The sequence below is a fragment of the Lonchura striata genome, chromosome 2 (genome assembly GCF_046129695.1).
Source record: "Lonchura striata isolate bLonStr1 chromosome 2, bLonStr1.mat, whole genome shotgun sequence".
In the NCBI taxonomy this organism is placed as follows: Eukaryota; Metazoa; Chordata; class Aves; order Passeriformes; family Estrildidae; genus Lonchura; species Lonchura striata.
The window spans coordinates 28,412,260-28,431,460 of record NC_134604.1 but is presented as its reverse complement, the minus strand read 5'-3'; the positions used below and the strand labels follow the sequence as shown (position 1 = coordinate 28,431,460).

General features: G+C 38.9%; 1 protein-coding gene across 1 annotated transcript in view; it reads left to right on the top strand.

Moving 5' to 3' along the window:
* The window catches only part of SPAG17 (sperm associated antigen 17), an 87,139-nt gene extending 72,092 nt beyond the window's left edge, over positions 1 to 15,047 (top strand). Inside the window, exons 35-48 of the mRNA XM_077781247.1 lie at positions 941 to 1,068; positions 1,444 to 1,623; positions 3,318 to 3,431; positions 4,829 to 4,874; positions 6,609 to 6,705; positions 7,520 to 7,567; positions 8,883 to 8,985; positions 9,567 to 9,663; positions 10,516 to 10,614; positions 10,744 to 10,895; positions 11,388 to 11,554; positions 12,415 to 12,475; positions 13,605 to 13,749; positions 14,882 to 15,047. Coding sequence (XP_077637373.1) covers positions 941 to 1,068; positions 1,444 to 1,623; positions 3,318 to 3,431; positions 4,829 to 4,874; positions 6,609 to 6,705; positions 7,520 to 7,567; positions 8,883 to 8,985; positions 9,567 to 9,663; positions 10,516 to 10,614; positions 10,744 to 10,895; positions 11,388 to 11,554; positions 12,415 to 12,475; positions 13,605 to 13,749; positions 14,882 to 15,018 — 1,574 coding nt within the window. The 3' untranslated portion in view covers positions 15,019 to 15,047. The remainder of the gene's footprint in view (positions 1 to 940; positions 1,069 to 1,443; positions 1,624 to 3,317; positions 3,432 to 4,828; positions 4,875 to 6,608; positions 6,706 to 7,519; positions 7,568 to 8,882; positions 8,986 to 9,566; positions 9,664 to 10,515; positions 10,615 to 10,743; positions 10,896 to 11,387; positions 11,555 to 12,414; positions 12,476 to 13,604; positions 13,750 to 14,881) is intronic.
* The last annotated feature ends 4,154 nt before the right edge of the window (positions 15,048 to 19,201 follow it).

Sequence of the window (19,201 nt, the reverse complement as noted above, 5' to 3'; positions counted from 1 at the left end):
CATATTTCTCATAGATTTATGTCATAAGCCTATGACATAAAACAGCTTTCCCACTTACTACTCTTATAAGTTGTGGCACATTTTTAAATGTACTTCTATTCACACAGAATAGAAGAATATTTGCAGAAACCAAATGAAATAATTCTGCCACGGGAAAAAGAAAAAAAGAAGGGACATGGAGGGAGCCAGCAAAATGCAGAAGATGAAAATATCAGAAGGATGGAGAGCATACATACCCAGTCAAAATCCCAGTCAAGAAAATTTACTTACAACCAGCAAGCATTTTTAATAGTAGCACATCTGATTTTCCAGACTTCCTGCTCCACCTTTCACAATACTGGCTCTATTTGCCTTGACAACAAGGCTTCACAATTTTGTATCATTGTGACAGAGTACATCAGTGGTGATATCTATTTTGAAGGTCACCTGTGGGATAGATCATAGCTGATTAAGTAATTTTTGGGTTGGTCTGGAAAAAATATTTTGAAGAACATTAAAATTTATGCAAACAATACAAATAAATAATATCTAATGGAATACATCCAGCGATCAGGGCATTAAGTATAAAATAGATTGAAGAATTATGCATGTTCTGAATATGTTGTACTGCTTCTGAGATTAGTATGCACTACACATGGGTCAGTGCTCTGCTCTTCCTTGTTTGGGCTACTCCCCACACTATACAACTGAGTTGTTAACCAAGAATCAGAGCAAGTAGCATAAGCAGTTTATTGTTAAAAATGGGCTGAGTAATTTCAACTATTCTACAACTATTCTATAATCAACTCAATGATCTGATATTATCTGTAGCCATGGATACATGGAGTTTTATCTATTAGTTGTAAGATTTTTTGTAGATAGGTGTTTTTTTCTGTAGGTCTGAGACACTTATTTTTTTTTAATTGGAACTGATTCTTAGCAAAATGTGTCTTTAAACCAGGTGTTTTAAGTATTACTATCCTCCACCCTATGGCTGAAGAATCTCCTTGGGTAATGAAGAAAGAACCAGAGAGTATTGTTCCTCCATATCTACAGTCAGGGACTCAGAAAGAATCTTCTCCTCCTGAGGTATAATTGTTTCAAAACTGTCCTTTCATGTTAAACAATAGATGTTTGTCTCTGTGGGGAAATGAAGCTCTAAACAACATGAATGTTAAATTCAGTTCATTAGGCAGACAGAACAAAGGGTAGATTGTGTCAGGGAATGTATGGTCCCATTCTTTTACACTTAGGGGACATAGCAATTTTAAGGAGAGTTTATCTTATAATTTGAAGATGAAAGATAGATAAATTGTTCCCAGGAATTTTACTGTCTTCATTGTCTAGGTCTATGATTCTATAAGCAGAGCACACACTTTTTAACTGAGACACATTGCCAATAGCTGCATTTTTGGGTAATGTAAGAAGACACTTGCTCTTTTTTGTTTGCTCCTCTCTGTTCAGGAGGAGATCACAGGTCACCCAATCAGAAGGTGGGTCTGGAAGAGTCTTGGCATTGGAGCAGCACATTTGTCCTTGCCAGTCCCTGTGCGAAAATGTCCCCAAAAACTGAAAATCCGCCAGTTATTCCAGTATAAGCCACTCTGTGATGAACTAAGAGAAAAACTGCAGCTTTCCCTCAAGGTAGTTCAGCCACATTTATTCATTTGTCCAGTAAGAAATAGCTAACAAACAAGCAGACAAACTGGGTGTGATAAATGTGTAGTATATACCTGAGAAAAAGAAATCTACTGTGCTTGAAGAACAATTATTTCATACATAATCAGGTGCTGTGTTTTTCTGAAAAAGTTCAATTGTTTCACTTACCTATTATGAAACCTAGTTTTCTGAGCAAATGCATGAGATTCAATCCAGTATACATCACGGAGGGTACTCTAACATATCATTTCCTTGCTGTCAACATTGATATCTGTTACTTCACTTTTATTTTGCTTAGGGTTTGTTTTCCTCCAAAAAGTCTTAAGAATTTAAATCTATAAAGCTGAACAAGAATGTCTAGCTGACCATAATTCTACAGTTAACTTTGTCACTGAGACACACTGTGGTCTTGGTTATGTGTTTGTTTTCATAAATCAATGTAGAACATTTCCAGGTTTCAGTCTGAGTTTTGTTACTCTGTCCATGTCTAGGAAATAGCTGTGTATCCTTTTGACAAGGTTTGTGGCCATCCCTCATTAGTGACCGGTTCATAGCAGGGTGCAAGCTAGTCTTCCTGTGCCAGTGTTCTAACATGGTGTCCAAAAGTCAGCAGCTTTGCCCTTCTCAGTGTTGGTGTAAAACATTCATTTATTTAATTCCCATTGTGAAGATGATCTTAGAAGAGATTTTAGAGTCAAAACCCCATTATTACTTAAGAATTAGAGAATAACAATATATATGGTCCTGTAATTTATTCATTTAACTTATTTTGATAATGACATTGCAGACTAAATTAGAAAGTTAACAGCATGTGAAATGTGTGAAGGTAGTAGGATATTGTAGCCGTTTATATAATTTATTTTTTCCCCACATTACATTTCAAAGAAAACATGCTTGCAGTAGGAAAACACTGACAGCTGTCCAGCCCAGACATGGATTGTTTGGGATATGCAATTCTATCAGAATGAAATGTAACCAGTTTTTAAGTATATATATAAATATATATAAATATATATATATATATATATATATATATATATATATAAATTATTCTTTAATTTGCATACTGACCTTTCAAAGGCAACAGTGTAAGAAAAGCTCCACACTAAAAATCTACACTAAAAATGCAAGGGAAGTCTCTTCATAGCCCAGATCTATTGTTGATTTTTAAAGAAAGTTGAATGCTGTTTATTACATTGGGAAGGAAGAACTGCAATTATTAGCACTGAGAAAACAGTTGTAATAATTGCATAAATGTGCAATGAAAATACCCTCATTGCTCATAAATCAGTATTTAATTAGTTCTTTTTTTATCCAGAATGAAGTATCTTAAATCTTTAGCCACACCTTCACTTTGTCAGAGCAAAATCAAGATTTAAGGAAAATATTATTCTTCTTTTCTCCATCTCCTATAAGATTAAAGAGAGATAAACAAGTGATAAATAACTGGCACTTGAAACAGATTGTTTCTACAAACTTGTCTGTTAGCAATGTTCTGTACCATATGTAGCTTTCTGGCAGTGGGTGTTTAAAACCTTTTTTCTATCCAACTGATTTAAAGAGATGTAGGAAAAGAAATGTGCTTCTTTTCTGTAGCAGTTGGTATGATTATGTCAATGTAAATATCTATTTTAAGCCTACATCTGCATCTTTCTTCTTCTTTTTCATTGTTCCACCAGGAATATATGGACAACATCTTAAAGCAGGAAAATGAGCTGGAAGAGATGAATGTGAAAGAACCAAGAACAGAAGAGGAAAAGGAGAATGCTGCAAGTCTCCTTGAACAGGTTACAGTGAGAAAAATCAAATTTTTAACTACTTCTTTCAATAAAACCCTTGTATAGCATTGGAAGTGTGAGCCTTGAAACACATTATCCATTAATAAACCAGCAAATGTCAGAGTAGCACCGTGCCAGTTAATGGTAGAGCAGAGCCACACTCAGCCTTCAGCTGGTCTGAATTCAGCAGGGCACTGCTGCCATTTGGGGAAGCAATGATCAAAACAATTCAAGAGTCTGGCTCTATTGAATTATATGTTTCCAAACACACAGACCAAAATTACTTTCCAGTAATTTACTTTTTTTAATATCCCCCAACATCAGGATGAAAATGTTTCCAGTCTGTTGTCATTGCACATGGGAGACTTTTATTTCAACCACAGCCATCCCATAGTAAGAATTTAAACCCTGCTTTTGGGATAATACAAAAACAGTCTAGAGAAATATTGTTATTACTGCTGAGCAGCATTTTGGGCTTTTTTTAATATAATCTGTAAATTTTCAGGGATAATTAGAGCACAAAAAGGGGAGGAATAGGTAATGGGTAAATAGAGAAGAGGATTGCAGCTTTTCTGGAAGGAGGGACAAATAAATGATCTGTCAGTAATTCCATCTGCATCTATCCTCTGGGCAGACATTTATTTACTTTGATGACACCCAGGTGCTGAACCTCACATGCTGCTCAGATCCAGTGAACTTCTCTAGTGACTAATTATTGTTCATTGTCCTGGCTACCTTCAGCACCTGCATTTCCAGTTACAGATTTCACATTAGACAACTCTTTTGTGAGCAGCAGTCTCAGTGGTCACCTGCTGTGACCCAGGAATCAGTGTCACATTGCTCCCAAGCCTACAATAGCTCCGTTACAGCCCAGACTGCCTGGTCAGGAACTCTGGTTTCCAGTTACCTGCTTCAGAGGCAGCATGAGAATAAAGGAAACACTTTAGAGCCTCTTAACCCTCATTCACTTTACTGTAAGCCAGCCACATGAGAATTCCTCAGTCACAAAGCCTGCAAATTCCTGAACACATTTTCCATTTGACTTGTTGGGAATCTAAGTTTAATACAGTATAAATATATCTTGTTCAGATTTTTTGTTTTTTGTAGAAGGATTTGAATTTGATTAGGAATTAGCTTATTTGACCTATTAAAAAGTAACCATATAAAATACAAAGCTATCTGTGCAGTGGGTCATCAAGAATGAAACAAATATCTGTTTAGAACAGGGAAATTGTACTTCATATCCTGTTTTCCTAGCTTATGTTTTCTGACACACTGAAATACCTGACAATGTGACTACAGGAATAGGGATAACACGATAGCACTTGCTTACAATATAAATGCTTTGAATAAGATGTTGTTGTTGTGAATTTTATTCTCATGTAGTCACAGTTATTCCTTCTTCATTGCAGTCCTTCCCTGACTGGGAGAAGTCAGTTGAAAAGCTCAGTGATAGAGGTAATAAAAATTGAATACCTGTATTTTTAAAATTTAAAATATCATATGTTTAAAAGAATTGTAATATTTTTAAATAGGGACTATAAAGGTGAATCCATCTATGTGCTATATACATGCTTCTGTGTGACTTTCACAGGTAATTAGGACTTTTTAGCATCAATGATCCAGTACCTCTGAAAAATAATTCCTGGTTTTAGGCATATGTATTTGACATTTTGACTCACTTTTTGATATGTAGAAGTATATGGTTTACTTCTTTGCTATATATATATATATATCCTTAAGAATATATAGGTATAAGAACTATACAATACTTGTATAGTTTAGGTATTTCTTAGATATAAGAACTTTCTTAGTTCTTAGGTAAGAGACTTAGGTCTCTAGGTATAAGAACTATGACAATACTTGGCTACTTTTATGCAAGTAACAATTTTTCAGACAAATTTTTCAAAGCAAATAAGTAAATCCTGGTTATTTATTATACTTCAAAATCTAATCTCAAACCATCATATGTTGGGGTTACATTAATCTACCTAAGGGAAAAGATGGAGAAATGTATCATGGAATTCAGTTAAAGTTTTCACAAGCTATTTATTAACATTGATCGATGTTTTCAATATGTACAAATAAAAGTTAAAATGTCTGTTTCTTTATAAAAACCCATAAGCCTTTTCTGTAGAAAAAATCATTACATTCTATCCCATAATGATGCTCATCTTTAAAGTGTTATTTTTCTGCCCTTCATATCTTGTCAAGAGTATTTGTACTTGTCAAAAAACCTCAACTGCTGCAACAAATACTTGCTGAACAGTTTCCTCTTAAATGGAGCTGCAATTTTAATTTAATATTGCTAATGAAGAAGATAGTGGGAAAGAAACGATCTTTGAAATAGGTAAAAATAGAAAAAGCTGAAAAATAAAATCATATTTTATGGTGAAAAAGCTGATTTAAAAAAAACCCCACATTTTGAAGTTTGAACTTATGTGGTTCCCAGAACACCAAGACATATTGTCATAATCTAATAGAATCATATCTCTCAAATACTCACATCTCCTAAATTTTGCCACAGAAAATTGTTTTCAGCCAAGGAAACTTCTTTGGACCCATGATTTAGCTTCAAGGTATAAAGTAAACAACACACTTTATAAAATATGTCAGAGGACAGGGCAACTCTTTAAGAAAGCCCCAGAGCTGGTCACAAGATTAAATGTGGAAAGGCTGGCATTTCTCCATTGTACATATTGAACTAGTAGTTCCTTCTATGAGAATGTTGATTATGGCTGCTTCACAGCCTCAATTAAGCACAAGCGAGCTTAAGCAAGCTAAATGTAATAAGGGTCCCTGAAAGCCCACGTTATTTTCTTCAGCTGTAGATAGAGACCTCAGAACACCCCAGTTAGAGAGTGGCTGAATGTCAGCAACTTTTCCTATTCACAGGTATTTGTATCTTGAAAGAATATAAAAATATGTCAGGAAATACAAGGTGAGAGTGTGAACTTAATCTGCTTCTTGTCCTTCCAATACTGAATTCAATTTCTTATCTGTTAATGTTCTGATCTTGTTTTTGGGATGAAGTTCCTTCTGCCTTTTCCCTCATGGTAACAAAAACTCTGTTAGGTTTCCATAAAGTGGCAAGAAGATGCATTAAAAATACATCCTTTGGTGTTTTTTCTTGGTAACACCCAGCACTGGGTAGCAGAGCACGCCCATTCAGTAATGCCCTTCACCTTGCAGCCTACGTGAGGCAGCTGTATGAGCAGGCAGTGACCCCTCCTGCCAAGGGCCACACAAGGAAGACAAGCACTGCCCAAGGAGAGGAGCAGCAGCAGAGGTAGGACAGTATTGTAAATGCAGGAAAACCCAATGGGAAGAAATGACAATGTCTGACTCAATTCAGAAGGCTGAATTTTTTTTTTTATTATAACTATGCTAAAATACATTAATATACTGTATAAAACGAGGATACTGAAACTACATACTACTTTCTCTGACTCTATCTCTAACCCTCCCACAACTCGTGACCCTCTCCCGAGAGTCCAGCCCCAGGTGGGTTGGATTGGCCATCAGGCTCAAACAATCCTCACCAGAATCCAATCAAGCACTCGCTCCAGGTAAACAATCCTCCAAACACATTCCACATGAGAAAATCAAGGAGCAGAAATAGAAATGGTTTTCTCTTTCATTTCTCTCTGTGCACCCCTATGAAAAATCCTAAGAGGGAGAGAAATGTGCTTGCCACAGGACAGAGCAGTGACGACTAGTGCAAATGTAAATAACACAAAGGGTGAACCCAAGCACACACTAGATCCCTAGATACATATGGCAGTGTTTTACTCTCTTGTCCTGTGATTATTTTGTCCCTCTATGCCTCTTTTTCCTTCTCTGAAAGATAATTCAAAGTTTGTTGGGAAAGGATTTTGGATGTTTCTTGGATTGAATGATCTAATAAAAATGCAGATAAGAGCAAACACTTCTGTACAAACCATACAAGTCAAAGTCAGGAACCACCTGAGATGTTTACATAACATACTCTCATAAAAACCATTTTCTTTCCAGGGTTATCTTGTAAATATTTTTGCATTTATAGAAGATTACTAGTTTTCTCATTACCACTACTCTCTCTTTTTTTCTTCTGGGTGATTCAGTCCAGAAGGAGTAATATCCAAGTGGCAAAGCAAACTGGAGCAGAACAGGTAATAATATTAGTAGGATCAAGGTCTTTTATGAGCCTGCTTAATCTACTTTTGTAAAAATGTTATTGATTTCATCAGGTCTTGGATGATGGTGCAATGGCTTGTCTGCAAATAATGGGGTATTTTCTGCTTAACAGAAATGCTGAATAAATGGTTTGAGTCTCTTTCTTTTTTCTTTTTTTTCTTTTCAAAACCCAGCATCATTACTGTGAACTTACACTATGCAAACCAAGGCTGAGGTCAGAAGCCCTGTGTTTTTTTTTCTGGTTCTGCCACTAGTATAGAAAATACAGTATATTAATATTTTCAAATGCTCATGCTTTAAGTTAATATTCAGGTATTCCACAAATGAAAGCTGATTTTTTCAAATAGAGCCCCAGACATGTCTCACGTGGTGGTGCTTCCAAGCTTCTCTAGGCAAAACTGTCCCAGCTCTCTCAGCCTCTACTCACATGAAAGGTCTTCCAAACCCTTAATCATCTTTGTGGCCCTTCAGTGCACCAGACAGGTCAAAAGTGGACACAGCACTCCATGAGAGGCTTTCCATATTTCTTGTTAATTATATTCTGATTTGCATGAGATAAAAAAGCATTTTAGAATTTCAGAGTTACATTTTAATATATCATTTCACACTGGTTTGGATCCTATTAAAAGTAATTTAAATATATAAATCTGAGCAGTCAGCACCCAAGAACATTATGTGCAATTCTGGCTCTAAAAACAGTGTTAAAACTCTCAGTATGATTAAGACTGATCATTTCATAGCTGATACTAGACCCTGCAAGTCAGTGAAATTCTAATAGTGTAAAATTGGGCTATAACAAGCTGAAAACATGACTGATCTTTACTCTGGTCAACCTTACCTTTAGAAGTTTGAACAGCTTCTTCTGTATCCACACAGCCTTCAAGTCTTTCTGTGATAAAATAAGGAAATTATATGAGTTTTGTGTTCAAAATTTTAGCAATGCATCTGGAATACCAATTCTTAGCTTGAAATGTTTGTTGGAAGGTTGGAAAGCCACCAGTGGCAATCCCAGGCATGTTCCATGAGGTTTAGAGAAATGGGGTATGTTCTGAGGAGGAGCTCCTCATAGCAGGCAACTCACTGTCCATGTGCATTACCAGTCAATTCTTAATTCACCTCCAAGAAAATTGCCAATTACAAGAATATTACTTCAAGTGATGAACCAGGGAAGAAAATGCCACTTGCCTTTACCATTTCTTGATGCACAGTACTGAAAAACAGGGTGAACTCAGTTATAATGCTTTTTTCTTTCTTTCTTTTCCTTACCAACAATGTGAATAACATCCCTAGGAAAGAACTGGATGAACAGAAGGCTACATTTGCAGCAATAAAAAACAGAATTTTTGCTCCATATTTTGAATCTGAATTCAGCAAAGACTTTTACCAAGAAAAGGTAATGCAGCTGAAAACTGGATGAAGTCTGTTAGGCCAGCTAGTATCTCCCATGCTCCCAAAGACAACTCTGAGTTTATATCTCAGCCTCTGTTTATCTCAACAAACCATTACAAAAGACAAACATAGAAGAATTAATCAGAAATTATAAGCCCTTGTAAAGGAAACCCATCTTGAAGATGGTATATGTTCACTGAGTACAAACTCTATAAAATTCCTTACATAAACTCTGGAGAGATGCTGATTCAGAGCACAGCTCAACCTCATGGCTTTTTTACTTAACTCTCAAATCCCTCTCCTTGCTTATTGGAAAGGGAATAAGTAAAACTAACACTCCTAATTTAGAGGTGATCTTGGGGCCTTTTCTACTGGTAAATGCTGTGATGCATAAAGCCTACTCAGAAATGTAGGTTGTAATCTCATGTAACTATTACATCTCCTTTATAGTCACCACTTCGGTCCTGGTTATTTGTTTTCTTTGCATTCCTTTTTTTTTAAATTTTTTCCTTTCTTTTTTTTGCTGTCTGGTTTTCCTAGGTGTTTAGCTAGGAAATCTAAACCCTCTTTCTTCCTTTTCTCCAGTTTCCTGATTTGGAAGCAATGTCTAAGAAACTTCCTCCACTTCAAAAAGAAGAATGTATGACTTGCCCTCTGTTGCTGATAAGAGAACCCAGTGGAGGTAATCCACTGTCTGACATTGGTTTTGTACCTTCTTCAGGAGGGAGAAGCCCTTGCAGACATCATTGAATGTGGAAAAACCATCAGCTTTGGATGCTAAGCTGAAGAATTCTGCTATGAATGACAAGTGGATAGATAAAAAATGCTGAAGAAAAACTTGTTAGGGGTGGATAAGCAAAAACCAAGGAGGCCAAGTTTAGAAAATAACTAGTATGACTGTAGGAAAAATATGGGAGATTTATTTCTGAAGCTCAGTGGTAAGAGAGAACTGGAACAAAAGCAATATAAAATAGGAAACATGCAGGTTAAATATAGACTGGAGGACATAGGAGGAAAGCAGTGACTCCATGACAGGAAGCAGGGAAAGATGGAATCATTATCTTAGGCTTCAGCTTTTTAGAACTGAGAAGAATACTTCAGTTCTTTTAAAAATCAGCCCTGACAAGTTACTTAAACCATACAGTGAGATTAAAATTCATAGACAGCAAAGATTCATATCAGGAAAATAGTCCTCTGTGGGGTTTTGTCAGACCCCCACTAATTCCCATATTTCCTCATTTTCTATCACCATAAGACTTCTGCTGGAATTGACTTTTAGTCCTTTATGGTTTATAGTTCAGTTAGCCAGAGAACAAGAAATGACTAATCACACAATAGGCATTTTTGAGATCCCTGTGGCCCAGTAGAGCAGAATGTCACTTGCAGAATTTTCCCAGCCTCTCTACATGGTTATGTAGACAGCTTTCCAAGATTGTGTCAATTAAAGTGCCAAAGACTGATGTTTTTCACATTTATGAAAATGATGGTGATCATAAAAAATACTTGACTCAGTATTCCATTATTTTCCCTTTAGCAGCTGAATTTCCTGATACCACAAGTGATTCATCACTTTCATCTGGCCTTCCACTGCAGGGTCCTTCCAAACAAGATGATGGTTCCAGCAGCACAACAGGTACACCTGCCTTCCAGAATGTAGTTGGAGCAGCTTGGTATCTTTTTATAACTTCTGACACAATATTTGCAATACGAATTTCAATCCATCTGTCACTTTTTCATGTTTTTGGAAATCTTTCCCTTCCAGACCTAAACAAGGCTGCAAGAGCAGAAGAGACAGCCTTTCAACATAAAGTTCCAAGTCTGATGGTGGATGTTACAGGACAGACAAGAAAAAAGAAAGTAATATTACCATCATACCTTCAGGGGAAAAAACCAAGTACCATACCAAATAAAAAGGTAAAAAAATAACATCTTTCTTGACAATATTCATATATCTTCTGAGTCATCTCTTTTCTGTAAAATCTTCGCCCTGGAGCAGTACTGGGAGGTATTTTGAATCTATTTACTGTAACATAGCTGTTACAATTTATTTATGTTTATTGGCAATTCTAGAAGTACCTTTCCTCTCAACAGCTAGGAAAAACTCATTCTGCATCAGCCAACTACATGAAAGCTCTGTTTCCAAAAGAGCAGAGCTTCCCCCATTTTCCCTGAGACACCTCAATGGCTTAATACATCTGAAAACTCAAACCAGTATAAATTTCCAGACAGTATTCAATGTGCTGCTTCAGTTTTTATTCGAATTAGGATATCTTTTTGTAATTCTTCAGGGTGAGTTGGCAGAGGTCAAATATAGGTTAAGTAATTCTCTACCTGTAATTCTCTACCTACCCCAGGCCAACAAAACAGCCACCAACTTTCTCTTTGTCTCATATTTTGTTTGCAAAGATAGAAGATCCTGCCTCAGGAAAGGTCAGCATATCCTCTCTTGCAACAAGACAGGATCTTACCAACTTCCATCTCATCCCACCCAGGGTGACATTTGGAGTGCTAAAGGAAGGCTGCACCTATGCAACCACTGTAATCATGAAGAATGTTGGTGTGAACTTCTCAAGGTTAGTTTGAATTCTTATTACTCTGGTTTTTATCTCTACAAATAGATCCTGACAAAGATCAAGTACAGTTTCTCTGGACCCACCACTCAAATAAAGGAATTCTGACAGCCACTTCATAGGTCTGCCAGAACCTTCCATAAGATGGAGCCATATCCTAGGAATGCCTCTTCTACTGCCTTTTGTTTAACAGATGGTGCAAGGGCATGCTGGTAAACTCTTCATGGGGGAATGAAATCCACAGGATCAGTTCCAGAGCAATGCAAAAGTGTAGGTCATATCTGCTCTAATGATTTTTAAAAATCTGAACAGTAGGAAGTTGCATTCACATAAGGACTAAATCTCAGATGTGAAACAATCAGTAAGAAATGAGGAAGCAAAACTTCTGCTTTAGTTGGTACCATTTAATTAAAGATTATTTGCCCAAAATTCATACAGTATCATGCTTTCTGCAATAGAATCACATCAAAGGACATTAAATAAAGATTGTTATGGACTTTTGGGTCTGCAACACAAAGATGTTTGCCAAGAAGATGTTTGTACTTCAGCTACCTTTGAATTGTGCAGACTTAAAATGATGCTGTTACACATTCTGTTATAAGGACCAGGCAGTGTTAACAAGTTCTTTGAAAGCTTACTTTGGCCCCTTCATCTGCTCCTTTGGGGATTTTTTGTTAGAAACCTGAACCTTGGCAAGAAGCCCAGGAATACTGCTGTAGTCCAATATGTACATTATGATGGAAAAGATGAGCTAAGAAATTCTGCTGTCATTTAAAAAAGCAGAGGAAGAGCAGGCAGCCTAGATGTGATTTCTCCCACCTGAAACAGTTTCTGGCAAACTGATTCTCTTCTCTTTCTGACAGGTTTCGTGTGAAGCAGCCACCTCCACACACAGGACTGAGAGTGATGTACACACCAGGACCTGTAGGTTACACAGGAGAGCTTTTGGATTTTTTTCTAGACTCAGCTGGCCCTCAGGCTAGCTAGGGCACTTTTCAGGGACAGCAGCTGTCTGGGAATAGAGCTGCCAGGGTACACAGTTTTGTGTAAAGTTACTTGAAGTGATGCTGTCTGCTACCTTCAGCTAAGCACTCCATGCACTCCTGTCTCAGCCTGTGCAAGAATGCAGAGAGATACAAATTTTAAGCTCAGTGGAAAGCAGTAGGTCAAGCAGTGAAGCTACAGAGAGCTTTTTCAAAGCAAACAGGATTATTCTACCACTCAGATGCCTCTGAGTTTTCCTTCTGCTTACAATGTTCACTATATCTGCTCTGTCTTATGCCTAGACTTGACTTACTATCCTGATACCTTCAGGATGTGACCCTAGTAAACTATTGACTCAGTCCTTTCTTCTCCTGCTTCCAACTGTTCTCCACATTTTTATCTAGCAAAGCACCACAGCACATTAAATTATCCCACTAAGTAGGAAGCTTTCATGCTTTCTGCTTTTGTTCAGTGTCTCTTTTTACCTGCATGCTATCTCTGAATAAATAGTGCTGGCCACTGTTCCCACAGCATCCATGTGATATCACTGGCCATATCTTGTCAATTCATGGAATCAAGAAGCAATGACTTTTGCAGAGAGGCAGTGCCAGAATACAAATCAAACCTCCTAGTCCAGAGCCTTAGCCACAACACAGTACTTGAAATCATAGGATAGTGTGGGTCGGAAGGAATCTTTAAAGGACCCAGTTGAGAAGGAAGGATGGTATGGGGGACTGTGTCAAAGACCTTGCAGAAATACATCTAGATGGCTGGAATAATTTCCATTCTTTTCTCCTCACATCTGCCCCTTTTGTACCTCCCTACTTTATGTTCTTTTTAGAACAGAATAAAATATTTTATTTTGTTTCATTTGGAAGGGACCTACAATGGCACTCTAGTCCAACTGCCTGACCACTTCAGGGCTCACCAAAAGTTAAAGCATAGTATTAAGGACACTGTCCAAATGCCTCTAACACTGACAGGCTTGGGGCATCAACCACCAAGGACTGGTGGAGGGGACCATGTATGAAACTTGCACCTTACCTGAGTCATTCTTTGTCTCTCCTAGGTGGCAGCAGGCTTGCAGGTTGAACTGGAGATAGAGATTTTTGCCATGCTAATTGGAGGGAAAGACACTAGTGGCCTTGAAGAAGTTTCCCATGATATTGAGATATTAACAGAAATTGAAACTCTTCTCCTGCCTGTGAAAGCAAATATCCTTTCTTGTCTTATTTTTCACATACACCTCATAGCATCAACCCTGGGAATCATCTTCCTATTGGGAGCCTCAAGCATTGTTTCCAGTGCAGGCTGCTGCAGTAGCAAGCTTTACTGTCCTTTTCAGAAATACACAAATGGGTGTTTTCAAAAGCACAACAAATGAATAATTTAAGATTCTGATGCCAAATGCAGTTTCCATCAGAATAATGTGGTTGAAAAGTGGAGAAAAGAATGGCAACCCCAAAAAATGTCGCTTGTAAAAACTAAATGTTATAGGAACTCTTTCCCACCCCCCCTCGTGAAAATACTTTATTATGTTTTTGATTCTGTGGTAGCATCTGATGGTACAGCCTCATGAGCAACAAAATGATGTATCATCCAGATACTAAACAGGCAAATGGGACAATCCCTGCAGCAGCAAAGATGCAAACACAGAAGTGAATGAATGCTGCCAGAAATGAGCCCGTGTGGGTTCAGTGGGCTTTTCAGTTGTTTAACTCATGACAGCAGTACAGTAAAAGAAAAGAGCCAAGTCAATAGCTATTATTTCTATTTCCCTTGTGCTCCAGGTGAAGTTCTGTTTGACATTTAATCAAATTTACACTTAGAAGTCTGGGAGAAGAGATCCTCTGGAAACCTATAAAGAAATAACAAGGCAAGCTACATCCAAACGTGCCAGGAACTTCATTCAGAGTAAGGACCACCCTTTACCAAAGAAAGGAGAACTTCAGGGTACTCTGCACCTGACCAGAGTAACAGCAACTCTTCTGAAGATTTGTATGCTCTGAATGTGATGTTGAAACTCCCCAAACTTATTTGCATAGACCCACAGAAACCTTTCATGCCTACAATTGCCGAACTGAGCTAGACAGGACTAGTGGCATAGCAGCAAAACCAGCTGCATTTCTGTTCCCATTCACCCAGTCCTCTGACACAGTTGCAGACCAGCCTCCAAAACGTGCCCTTCCCCCATATTTTAGCTGTTCCTTTAATCTTTCAGCTGAGGCCACTAGTCCAGATGCAAGATGTTTCACAGCCTTACTTCCAGAATTCATTCCTACCTCCACATGTTATTTTACTCAAATAAATGTACCAAATGGTTATGTCCTTAACATGACATCCCACCTGTGCTATCCAGTGACATTTATGAGTGCCGCCCAGCAGGATACCCCCAGGGAGGGATGGCAGCAGCAGTCCAGGCACTTCCTACCAGCCCCAAGCCACAGCTACGGATTACACTCCCACGAAAGCCTTGTAGTTAGTGTAAGTACTGCATGCAGTGACACCAGCTGTAAATTAAAGTACACTTGTTTTACCTACTCTTCATCAGCAGCATGCTGAACAAAGCTGATGCAAATGAGGCACCTAGCACACTGACTTGGTACTGTGACAAGAGAAGGGAAACGCTGGATGACATTAACCAAAGCACTCACTTCAAGGGGACTGCAGTGGAGGCACTCACAGCAAAGCCTCCTCAGGGTCCTGTCCCAAATCCTTCACTTACTGTCTCCACATTAAACAAGTCCTTGAACCTCCTGGCAGCTGGATTTATTAGAGTAAAGCCCTAATAAATCTCCTTAACACTTCTCACTTTCTAAAACCAAGTCTTACTGGTGACCCTTTGACACTGACAGCAATATTAGACGAAGTCTAATAAGGGACAGGAGTCTTACAGATAGGGCAGCCTCAATGTGACAAGTTCAAATACACACAACCCTCTGCACACACAGTTTCATACAGCACATTTCTGTGGCCTTATAGATTCTGTCTATATGAAAAATCACAGAATATCCTGAGGTGGAAGGGACTCAGAAAGATCAGGCCCAACTCTGCGCAGGACATCCTGAGAACCACACCATGTGCCTGAGAGCATTGTCCAAACACTTCTTGAACTCTGTCAGGCTTGGTGCTGTGACCACTGCCCTGAAGAACCAGTTCCAGTGCCCAACCACCCTCTGGGTGAAGAATCTTTTCCTGATATCCTCTTTCCTGACACAACTTCAGGCTATTTCCTTGGGTCCTATCACTGGTCAGCAGAAAGATCAGTGCCTGCCCCTCCTCTTCCCCTCGTTAGGAAGTTGCAGACTGCAATGAGGTCTCCCCTCAGTCTCCTCCAGGCTGAATAGACCAAGTGACCTCAGCCACTTCTCACACTTCCCCTCAAGGCCCTTCACTATCTTTGTAGCTCTCCTTTGGTTGCTTTCTAAGAGTGTCTTAGAATGGTTAAGTCTTCCCTGACAAGTAGGAAAGCCTTACTGGGAATTTCTCACAAACCAGCAGTCAACATGTTTAACATTAGGCTGGTGTTCACCTCACCCCCATGAGCTCAGGCACTTTACAACACAATTGATGGTGACAGTTCATAAACAGGAACCCTATGGATGTCTCTCCTCAGCTGAACAGTCCCAGTTTGCTTCATATATGTAATACTGACATCATCTTTTTCTTTCAACTTAAACATCTGTAAGCCTGCCATGTTATCTAACCAATCAGCAAAGAAATTCCAGCTGTATCTCATTTCCTCTCCTCTGGAGAAAAAGAAAAATGACCACATCAGTCAGTTCTCAAAAACTTCAGACATGTACCTCTGACTGCTGCATCTGCTCTAGGACTGCCCAGTATACATCAAGCATAGCTTTTTTTCCCTGTTTAAATATCTTCTTACCTTTTCCAGTGTGGAATTCTACCCCCAAAGTAACACACAATTATAGTCTAGAAAAACAACTAGTTTAATGCCTTCCACCTTAGGGATTTACAACCTGGAACTCATCATGAAGGAAGTTTAGACAAACTTCTCTCACTCTGTTGAAACCTAAGAGAAATACTCACCCAGTCAGTTCACATTTTAGTGAGACACACCGTCCATCTTCCGTGACAAACACAAAGGGAGAGAAATTAAGTATTCTCCTCTCACATGTCTAATCCACCTAATCATAGCTCCTGTCACCACAGCCAAACCTCCCTTCTCTTCTGACAGTGTCCTTCTGTGAATTGATTGACAATTCCTACTGAAGCTGGCTGCAGCTATCACATGCTACCCAAACATCTGTACCCAATGCCTCTTTGAATAACCCTCCCCTCAAAAAGTCTTCTGGACTCAAAACCGTATCCATCTCAGACATGCCAAGGAACTCTGGATTGGTTGGTTTAGTCTCACCAAACATGGAACACTGACACTCCTGAGTTAAATCCTGTTACTGGTTAAATAGTGTTGTTCAGCCATCCAGAACAGAAACAGTCAAGTCACTGCAGAGGCACTCTGAGAATTTGCTACATTTCTATCACCTTTCCCAGGTGGTTATCACCAGAGCCAGTGATTCTCTCTACTGAGACCTAGAAACCTCCCTGCAATATTAAACTTGATCACAAATTTGCCACACCTCCTAGCAGAGACCAACAAGCAAAAATCACTGATCAAGCATCACCTGACCAACTTAGTCCTATCACATTGTATTTCCTTAGTTATTTCACATCAATATTTAAAACACATTTCAAAAATATTCTCTTAACATGCTCAGAGTTAAATACCAGACAGGAAGCTGCCCATGAAAGTCTTCAGTATTCCTAAGCAGAGCATCCATCCTGAATGTGCGGTTGTGATTTTTGTACCATTCAATTTGTGCAATAAAAGCAAACCCCTAATCTCCTTGAAGCCTGTGTAAGAACTCCATCTCATGTTGTTGTTCCCTTCCAACAGCAAAAGGCCAAATCTGAAGCCAGTCTGTAGCAATCACAGTGCTCACACAACACTTGCAGAGAATATGGAAATAATTATTAGGTTTGGTTCAACAACTGTACAAAGGTGGAGCTGGGATTTCTTCTTGTTTTTTCTTTGTTCCATTCATGGTAATTTTCTGTCCTCTTCCACTACAGGTTAGACCACTAGAAGATCAACATGAGGATCAGCAACACTGAAATACCTAGATTTTAGTCCAACCTTATGGAAACATCCAGTGTAATTTTCCTATTCATTTAATAAGATTAAATGAGAATAAATATTTTGCCTTTTCCCTGTTAATGGGAAAGGTAGTCCAAAAAGTTACATGCTCTCCTGATGTGGCTGTCTGAAATGTGAACAGTAGAAAGATTGCTGTATTTCAACCCTACTACAGAGCAGTGCTGCATGACTCCCACTAAATTTGTTTTTAAAAGGGATTAGGTTTCAAATAACCTGTGCTGAGGCATCTGAAACCTTTTTCAAGTACTGGGAATGCACAAGGTTTCAATACAGTCAACTGTGATTCGTCAGGAGCTGCTGAGCTGCTCTGGTCTTCTAATTCCAAAGTTTCTGTTTGCTTTCACAATCATAGGCTTAATGTTCTGTGTGCTCACCTACCTTTAATAAGCTGCACATACCAGATGGGGGTTGCAAGTACACAAAGGTGACAAGAAAGAGATTCTTACACCCTCTTGTTCACAGTCACACATGAGCACCTTCAAATGTTCACCTGCTCATCTCTCTTCACAGTGGAAGTCTAAGCCACTTAGAGATGGTCTTTTGCCCCTCCTTGCCATGGCTAAAAGATCACAGGCTCTTTCTGAGCCACATTTATGTGCCCAAGTGCAGCTCTGCTTCCAGTTTATGAATTCACTTCTCACAAGGTCCTTTCCCATGTTTCATCTTTTTCCCAACATGTGACATGTTGAGAGACAGATGGGGAATTTTCCTTGATACATGTAGATGACTTGTTCTCTCAACACTTCAGTGACTGAGAATCCCATGATTGGGCATTAACAGCAGCTTTTGCAAGTGTGAAATATGAATGCCACTTCTGAATCCTAACATCCACACTGTTAGGTGAGATACATATTCTAACAATACAGATTTAAGCTTGCCCTGTACTTGAAAGTGCTTTCCTGTTCAGGTTTGTAAATCCAGGGAATTTCACTCAAGAAAGGGCAAATTGATGTCCCAAGGATATTAAAATTCCTATCAGAGGACTGTTGGCACAGGGACAGACCTCATCCATTTAAAGCACAAGCTGGGCTCTGTCAGTAGACACCCAAGTACTGCATTAGCACAGACCAATCATAAGTGATACAAATCAGAGAACCAGAGAGAAACTTCAAGAGGGGCTGCCTGTGTCAGAAGCTGGGGAGAGACAAGAACAATTTTTCCTGGGACACATCCTTCCCTGTTTGGATTTTTTGGAGGTGTCCACCCACTCAGGGTCACAGGCCCCTGAACACAAACACTGGCCCTTCTCCCTGAGGAACAGAACTCGCCACCCCAGGCGAGGTGGTGAAAAGGCCTTTTCTCCACGGATCCTTCCCTAATACCAGTGACAGCAAAGAGACAAAAGTGAAGGAATTCCATCTCTCCCAACTTAGATCAGAGGATACCTGTCATTATAAGATAACTCTGCATCCCAAGCTACTCTTCTGTATCACCAATTACATCCTTCTCATCAGTCCCCGACTTCATGTGCCCATGGCCATGGTTTT